Source organism: Carex rostrata, chromosome 21 (assembly GCF_964058835.1).
Source record: "Carex rostrata chromosome 21, lpCarRost1.2, whole genome shotgun sequence".
Taxonomy (NCBI): domain Eukaryota; kingdom Viridiplantae; phylum Streptophyta; class Magnoliopsida; order Poales; family Cyperaceae; genus Carex; species Carex rostrata.
Window position 1 is genome coordinate 6,890,424 of NC_135938.1, and position 9,262 is coordinate 6,899,685.

A 9,262-nucleotide genomic window follows, 5' to 3' on the forward strand; every position below is an offset into this window, starting at 1 on the left:
TCTCTTGATCTCTGCTCTCTAAGTGTTCTGGAATGTAAAGGGGAAAAAAAGCTCTCGAAATTCTGGCATAGGACCTACTTATATAGGTAACGGATCTGATTTGGGGCTTATCGGGTTGAATTTGAATTGGGCGGCAACAGTTGATGCGACTCGTATCAGGTGGATGCGACTCGCATCATCTGGTCTTCAAGTGAGGAGTGAGGGTCGCATCGCAGGTCGCTTTGGGCTTTGATGCGACTCGCATCAGGTGAATGTGACTCGCATCAGATCTTCCTGAAGTCTTCCATTTGCTTGATTTTACCCGATTTCGCCTGATTCCTGCAAAGTAAGAACCAAAACATAGCAGTACCACATTCTATGGATATTCAATGTAAAAGACACTATTTGTTGGTTCAAAACATATAATTTTGTATGGAAATAAGTCGAAATAATAGGTCTAATAATGTGATATCAATGCCTATGTTACTGATGCCTATGTGTTGTTGATGCATGTTTTGTTGATTATATTATAGGGGAAATTGGTTATTTGCCACTCCAAAACCTTCAAATTTGAAAAATGCCATCTCAAACTTTGAAATTGTAAAAATGCCACTCTAAACTTCATTAATTCCTAATTTTGCCACTCCAAATAATTAATGACGAAAATACCCTCTCCTCTTCTTCTTCTGTTGTCTCCTCTTTTTCTCCTGCCATGGCATTACGATAAACTTATAAATAATAATCGAACTGCAGACTATCAGGTGCATAATTTCTCCTGCCATGGCAGAAATGACTATTATTTGATTCCATTGCAGCTTTGTACACGTAATTACTGTGTATGATATCTTAACTCTTGCGTGACGGACGTGTCTGGTGCCTATTCGAAGATAGCGCAGAGGGTCAATATTATTTGTCCTTTGATATTCATGCAGAACGTATTTGAACGGTTAAGATTTTCCGAAAGTGCACAAAAGTTGAGGTGTCTTAGAGGGTTTGAATTTGGTGTCTGCGGTGTGCCACAGTGAATCAAGCGCATCGGCCTCCGGCTATGGGGTTTATAAACACAAGAGAAGAAGAGGAGGAGAAGGGTTGTCATTAATTATTTGGAGTGGCAAAATTAGGAATTAATGAAGTTTAGAGTGGCATTTTTACAATTTCAAAGTTTGGGATGGCATTTTTCAAATTTGAAGGTTTTGGAGTGGCAAATAACCAATTTCCCCTATATTATATGTTTTAAAAATGGCTAGGCTAGTCCATAATACAAGAATTAATAATAAAAAATAATAATAATTACATATAGATCACCATCGGCCCAGAATTTAATGACTCGCTAGAAAACTAGGATTTGCCAACGCCAACACAAACAAAACTGATTGTGCAAGACACTATTGAAATCGGCTATTGAAATTCAGTAGACATCGTTAATCACATTTGCCGTCGGTGGCAAAACGAAAGCGATGGCGTTGAGTTCGCCTAACCCGATGGCTGAACATGCGTTGTCGATGTTATTTCTATTAACGCTATCGGTTTTAAGCCGATGGCATATGTATGTACTTTTCCTATCGGGGCGGTAAGCATTGGTTCGAAATCCGATGGCAGAACGCGATTGCAACCGATAGCAAAGTGTTTTTTTGTAGTAGTGATTAGTCATTGGGTACTAATTAGTTAATTTAAGTATGTAATAACTTAGTAATATGTGTAAATTATGATAAGAAATATGGGCATAGTTCCTTTTTAAGGGTGGAGTAGTGTGGTGTTAATGGCAATTTAATTTTATCATCCCAACTGAAAGCAGAATCTGACACATGCACTGGGTACAAAACACAAATTAATGTAAGGTTCTATTTTCTTTAGGTTTTATTTTGTTAGGTTCTTGTAATTATTATTATTATTTTTTTGAATTTTCTTGTGGGGAATGGTTTTGGGATTTTATTTTTCCTTTCTTTTTACCTTTGTTAATTTAATTTTTTACAGCATTTTTTATTTGTAGGATGATTGGTTTGTTATTTTAAGATTACTATATATGGATCAAGAATTGTTGTTAGCTTCATAAATGTGTAAGGCGAATAGAACGTCCATGTAGTGTTCGACACATCTGACTAATTGGAATGAGAGTAATGATTTAATCTCTTTACGTGAAAAAAATTATATATACATCAACTCAGCTCAAGTAAAATAGTCGGGTCAAACACCATATGGATGTTCTATTGGCCCGCCACATTTCTAAAGCTAATGTGCATTCTTGATCAATGGTTGTCTTTTTTTTTTTGAGGAAAATCAATGGTTGTCTTGAAATGACAAACTGACCACTGAAAGATAAAACATGTAATAAAAATTAAAACATGTAATATTTGTTGAATATGTAATTGTTGTAATATTTGTTGAATTATGGATGTATATGTATATTGAATATTATTTTCTGTATGATGTAATTGTTCAATATTTCTTAAATTATGGGTGTGTAATATTGTATGTTTAATAGCTAGCAATTATGGATGCTAGCCCATTATTAATTGTATAAAAAAAATACATGGTTCTAAAAACCGTCACTACTACAAAAATGGTCATTGTACACTGCACATTGTACACGGATTTGACAATTTTACGTAAAAACCGTGGAGAAATTGTAATTTTTTGGGTGCCCGGAATATCTGTGAAATCTCTACACGGTTTTTTATTAAAGAATCGGTGTAGAAAGCCTTGAGAGAGCTACACGGACGTTTATTAGGGAATGTACACGGCTTATTGTCTAAATAACAGTGTAGAAAGCCTTGATAGAGCTACACGGATATTTAATTAAAGAACCGTGAAGAAATGACCAACTTGTACACGGATGTCTGTTTAAATAACAGTGTACAAAGCTTGAGAGAGCTACATGGATATTTAATTAAAGAACCGTGAAGAAATGTCCAACTTGTACACGGATGTTTGTTTAAATAACAGTGTAGAAAGCTTGAGAGAGCTGCACGGACGTTTAATAAAAAGCCGTGTAGAAAGGTTATTTTAGGGTTTTGGTAAGGGCGCGCCTTTTCGAGCACCAAGTTGACTTGGTTATATAAAAGGCCTTCTCCTTCCAGCGCCGTTTTGATCAATTCTCTCTCTCTCTGTAATCTGATTATTTACAGAGGGGGTAATATGAAGATCATGTTTTAATAAAGAAAGAGCTGATCGAATAAAGAGTTGGGATGAAGACCTTCAAAAAAAATGGAAGAGGAGGGATGAATGACCTTCAGAGCCAGACGAAGTGTCAGATGAAGAGTCCAATGAAGAGTCGGACGACTCTTCATTCGACTCTTCATCCGACTCTGAAGGTTGTTCATCCACCTCTTCTCTTTTTTTTGAAGGTCCTTCATCCAACTTTTTATTTTCAGCTAGCTCTTTCTTTATTAAAATATGTATCTTCATATTACCCTCTGTAAACCCTACTGGCACCAAAAGGAAAGAATCACCCACTTGTAAACTAAAAATATCCATTAACGACTGGAAGAGGGGATCCCCTCTTCCAGTCCTTAATGGAAATTTTAGTTTACATATGAATCTTTATTGAACTCTTTCTTTATTAGAACATATTGATCAATCTGTACTCTCCCTCTCGCAGTTAACAATTGGGCGGAAATTTAGGTTTATCAATTATTTCGGATCGCAAATCTATAAAGATGAGCTACTATTTTTGGAGCTCATAAGATGACCAGTCCGATATAATTGATAACCTACATCTCGAATTCCCATGCGAATTGCTTCATTTCCCCAATTAATTGGTCTGATTTGTGCGCTAAAGTTTTTTTGGAGGATAATTTCAGAGCCGGATAGTCGGATGAAGGACCAGAGCCGGGTGGGGAGTCGGACGAGATCGTCTTCATCTGACTCTCCATCCGATTCTGAGGGTCCTTCATATATCCACCTCTTCCAGTCCTTGATAGAATTTTTTAGTTTATATGGATTTAACTTTTGTAATTAATGCTCAATAAGAATTTGTAATTTTTGTATAAATTAATGTACATGAATTTTTTGTTCAAATTGCTATATATGTTTTGGAATTCAGGATTTTAAATGTCTTCCTCTTTTTTGGAAATTGTTTGTTTTGCTATCTGAAAAACATAAAAAAAAAACCAAAAAAAAATACAATGCTAAACGGACATTTAATAAAGAGCCGTGTAGAAAGGTAGAATTAAAAAAGGTTGTTTCTTTTAATTAAAAAGAGTTAAAAAATAATTATACACGGCTGTTTATATAAAAGTCCGTGTAGCTCTCTCGACTTTCTACACGGCTTTATAGATAAATGTCCGTGTAGAAAGGTTTAGGGTTACAAAAAGGCCTTCTTCCAGCACCGTTTTGATCAATTACTCTCTCTCTCTCTCTGTTGGTCTGATTTCTGCGCAGAAGGATCGAGACCGAAGCTGAGATCTTTGAAGTTAATTTGCATTTCTCCTCTCTATCTTGCTAGGGTTAGTCTTCCTCTTTTCTCTCGCTAATTTTCTGGTACTTATTATTGCTTAATTATTTAGGTCAATTATTTATTAATGCATGCATGCTTGATCTGTTAAGGTAATGTAAATAATTAGTGTATTGTGGTCCAATAACCGACCTATTGATGCTTTTAGGTCCATGCCCGTTCAAAATTAATCTAATAGGGATTAATTTTGGATAGTCCCCCGTTTGGGACTGCTCTTTGAATATTGTGTCTCATTTAGGATGTGAACACATTAATTAGCGGGATTTAATTAGTGTTTGAGAAAAATTCGTCAGCATTTCTCCTTATTGCTCCTACGAGTATGTGGTTTACGCATACTTGGGGAGTTAAGGGGAAATGCTGTCGAATTTTTCTTAAACACTAATTAAATCCCGCTAATTAATGTGTTCACATATGAGGCATAATATTCAAGGAGTGGGTTACGATTGTAAACCGGCCCGTTTGTAAGCCAAGAATTTGTAACAATGTATGTTGCTCGACCACCATGACTAATTGGAATCATTATTTTAATTTAATTTACAGATGGATCGAAGTTGGATGTACGAATTGCGACATGATACTGCAGAATATTTGGCTCGCGTTGATGAGTTCATAAAATGTGCCGAGAGTTATAGAGCGAAGACAAAGGATAACGACATCTTGTGTCCTTGTAGAGATTGTAGCAATTTTAAAAGATTTGGGGACTTGGAAGAAATTAGAGCTCATTTGATTTGTTGGGGATTTCAGAAGAGATATACGTGTTGGTTTATGCATGGTGAGAAAATTGGGGAATGTAGTGCTACCAATAGAAATTTTGTTTTGGAAGACAATGTTGATATTAATGTAGAAGTTGATGATAATTTTGAGCTTCATTCCAACGATGATTTTGAGAATGTCGAAAATTTTGATAATCTACTTGAACTTAATTACAACGAGGATGATTGTGTGAATATTGATGAAAATGCATAATACGATTTTATTGAAAATCTAGAAGACATGTTACGTGATGTGGAAGATGAAATTAGTGATAAAAATTATAAAAAATTTCAGTATATGTCTAATGAATCCAAAAGGCCGTTATATCCCGGGTGTACCAAATTTTCAAAACTGTCAGCTGTGTTGAAATTGTTGAACTTAAAAGCAGACAATGGTTGGAGCGACAAGAGTTTCACGTCCTTATTAGAGCTCTTACGAGAAATGCTCCCAGATAACAACGAGTTACCCTGTACAATATATCAGGCGAAGAAGTTGATCTGTCCAATGGGCTTGAAGGTCGAAAAAATACATGCCTGTCCGAATGACTGTGTATTGTACCGTGGAGAGTACGAGGCCATGCATGTTTGTCCTAAATGCGGTGTTTCACGGTACAGACGTAAGAACCAGGACACTGACGATGGTAACGATGAAGGAAACAAGGGTCGGGCTCCGGCTAAGTCGGTGTGGTATTTTCCGATAATACCGAGATTCAAACGGTTATTTGCAAATCCCAAAGATGCGAAATTATTGCGTTGGCATGAAGACGAGCGCAAAAGGGACGGTAAACTAAGACACCCAGCTGATTCTCCTCAGTGGAGAAACATTGATAGAGATTTCACAGAATTTGGTGGCGAATCAAGAAACCTTAGGCTAGGGTTGAGTACAGACGGAATGAGTCCGTTTGGAAGCATGAGCAGTCGGCACAGTACTTGGCCAGTTCTTATATGCATTTACAATCTTCCTCCTTGGTTGTGCATGAAACGCAGGTATATAATGATGTCATTACTAATCCAAGGACCCAGACAACCCGGAAATGACATAGATGTATATCTCGCACCATTAATTGAGGACCTCCAAAAATTGTGGAGGGATGGCGTCCGGGTGTGGGATGCGTACGGTAAAGAGCAATTTGAGCTGCGGGCCATGGTATTTTGCACCATAAACGATTTTCCCGCGTACGGAAATTTATCGGGCTATAGTACTAAAGGAGCAAAAGCGTGCCCTATCTGTGAAGATGACACGCAGGTGCTGAGGTTGAAAAATTGTAAAAAGAATGTTTTCATGGGGCACCGTAGGTTTCTTCCTATTAATCACTCATACCGTAAGAAGAAGAAAGAATTCAACGGGAACACTGAGCTTGGAGTGGCACGTTGTCCATTAGACGGGAAGGGTGTCTTCCTGCTGGTTAAAAATCTTAAAGTTGTTTTCGGAAAATGTGCCAAAGCACCACCGAAAAATATTTGGAAAAAGAAGTCCATATTTTGGGAGCTACCGTACTGGGAATATTTAGAAGTGAGACACTGCCTAGATGTCATGCATATTGAGAAAAATGTCTGCGACAGTCTGATCGGCACATTGTTGAATATTCCGGGGAAGACTAAAGACGGTATCAATGCTCGAAAAGACATGGTGGAAATGAAAATAAGACCCAAGCTTGCACCGCAGGATAAAGGGAAGCAAAAGGCATACCTACCTCCCGCAATGTGCACAATGTCGAAGACCGAGAAAACAAGCTTCTGTAAATGCCTTCATAGTATTAAAGTCCCATCAGGGTATTCTTCGAATATTAAGAAGCTTGTGTCCATGAAGGACATGAAATTGATTGGTCCGAAATCCCACGACTGTCATGTTTTAATGACACATATGATTCCTGTTGCAATCCGAGGAATTTTACCAAAGCCCGTTCGGCAAGCCATCACGAAGCTTTGTTTTTTCTTCAATGCAATTAATTCCAAAGTGATAGACCCGCTAAAATTGGACTCTCTGCAAAAGGAGGTCGTCGTTACTCTTTGCCATCTTGAGATGTATTTTCCGCCATCTTTTTTCGATGTTATGGTTCACCTTGTTGTTCACCTTGTGAGGGAAATTAAGATTTGTGGTCCCGTGTTCCTGCGGTATATGTATCCATTCGAGAGATTCATGGGTATTTTGAAAAGTTACGTAAGGAACCGACATCGGCCCGAAGGTAGCATCGTAGAAGGATATTCCACGGAAGAGGTGATTGAGTTTTGCACCAACTACATGACCGGTGTTGGTCCTATTGGCGTTCCAACATCTCGATACGAGGGAAGGCTCCAAGGAGTAGGGACTATTGGGTTGAAAGCCATACTTGCTGATAGAGATGAACTGTTAAAGGCACATTTTATTGTACTACAGCACATGGCAGATGTCACTCCCTATATAGATGAGCACATGGCAATCCTTCGACAACAGAACTACACGAGAAGTCAGAAGTGGATTACTGACGAGCATAACCGTTGTTTCATAGGATGGCTGAAAGAAAGAGTGAAGTCACACTCCGAAATGTCGCCCGTAAGTGAAACGGTTAGATGGCTGGGCCAAGGACCCCAAATGGTTGTTAGAACATTCCAAGGATACGAGATTAATGGATATACATTTTACACTAAATTACAAAGTGATAAGAGCACCATGCAAAATAGTGGGGTGACGTTGGTGGCGACGTCTCAAGAATTCAGTAGATCAGGGGATGCCCGGCCTGTAATGGCATCAAAGTCATATTACGGTGTTATTGAAGAAATTTGGGAGCTCGTTTACAATGCTCACCTCAGCATTCCCTTGTTTCGGTGTCAATGGGTCGAAGACCGTGGCGTTAAAGTTGATAACGACGGGTTCACAATGGTAGATTTTAACAGAGTCGGGTATGTTGATGATCCGTTCATACTCGCCAAGCAAGCAACCCAAGTCTTTTATGTCACTGACCCGAGTGATGCTAGGTGGAGCATCGTCTTACCCGGAAAAAGAAGGATTGTTGGGATAGAAAACGTAATCGACGAAGAAGAGTACGACCAGTTCGATGAGATACCTCCATTTTGTGCCGATGTGCAAGCTGAGATAGCAACAACTACTGAAGAACAAGACGAAGCAAATTACATGAGATCTGACCACAGTGAAGGACTATGGGAAAATGTTCAAACAGTGGAAAAAAAGAAAAAAAGGAAAAAAAAAACCAATGTATAATATTTATTTCGTTTAACCGTGAACAATTTCATATTTATATTCCAGAAAAAAACAATTTATAATATTTATTTCTTTTATAATATTTCAGAGATGAATAGCCGAATAGATAAGCATAGTTTATTTGCATTACTGATGAGATCTTTGGATGACTGTAAACCGATCGATAATATTTTACTGTGTTTTTGTATTTTACATTTTATTTGTTTATTTATTCCTTTTAAATATAAATTTTATGAATATAGATATCTGATAAGCAGAACCGATGGTGCATGAGAGAACCCATCGAACAGCCCCCTTTTCCCTTAAGAAGAGTTTTAATGACAAATTGCTTTTCTACACGGACATGTAGTTAAATGTCCGTGTAGCTCTCTTTTAGCTATGTATTTCTTTTTTTGAATATTTTAAAATGTTTAAAAACCTTTCTAAATGTTCGCAGCCATTTTGCATTTATCCTTAAGTTTTTACATTTATTATTTAAACTGGAAAAGGAAACTACGCTCCATATTATGAAATTTTGCATTTATTCTTACTATTTAATATGGTTTTGTATGATCTGTTGTTCAATATTATGATTTCGTATCATTGTTTATATGTAGTGTTTTTTTTCTAGTTGACATATTAAGTGCATCATTTAAGAATAAAAAAATAAAGGCAACTTATTATTTATGTAAGTACCAACAAAAATCCGTTTAGAAAGGTTTTCCACACGGACCTTTAATCCGTTTGGAAAACCTTTCTAAACGGATTTTTAATTAAAACTCCGTGTAGAAAGGTTTTTCACACGGACTTTTAACTACAAATCCGTGTAGAAAGGTATTCCACACGGACTTTTAGCCCTACTCTTTATTAATTAGTTTTTACTCTTTTACATGTATTAAT

At 37.2% G+C, this 9,262-nt stretch overlaps 1 protein-coding gene across 1 annotated transcript; it reads left to right on the forward strand.

The window, feature by feature from the left end:
• The first annotated feature begins 5,416 nt into the window (after positions 1-5,416).
• On the forward strand, positions 5,417-8,503 carry LOC144573097 (uncharacterized). The gene is made up of 4 exons (XM_078322785.1): positions 5,417-6,697; positions 6,789-6,791; positions 6,851-7,083; positions 7,351-8,503. Exons 1-4 carry the CDS (start codon positions 5,426-5,428, stop codon positions 8,381-8,383), a joined length of 2,541 nt encoding a protein of 846 aa, XP_078178911.1. The 5' UTR covers positions 5,417-5,425; the 3' UTR covers positions 8,384-8,503.
• Positions 8,504-9,262: the final 759 nt, after the last annotated feature.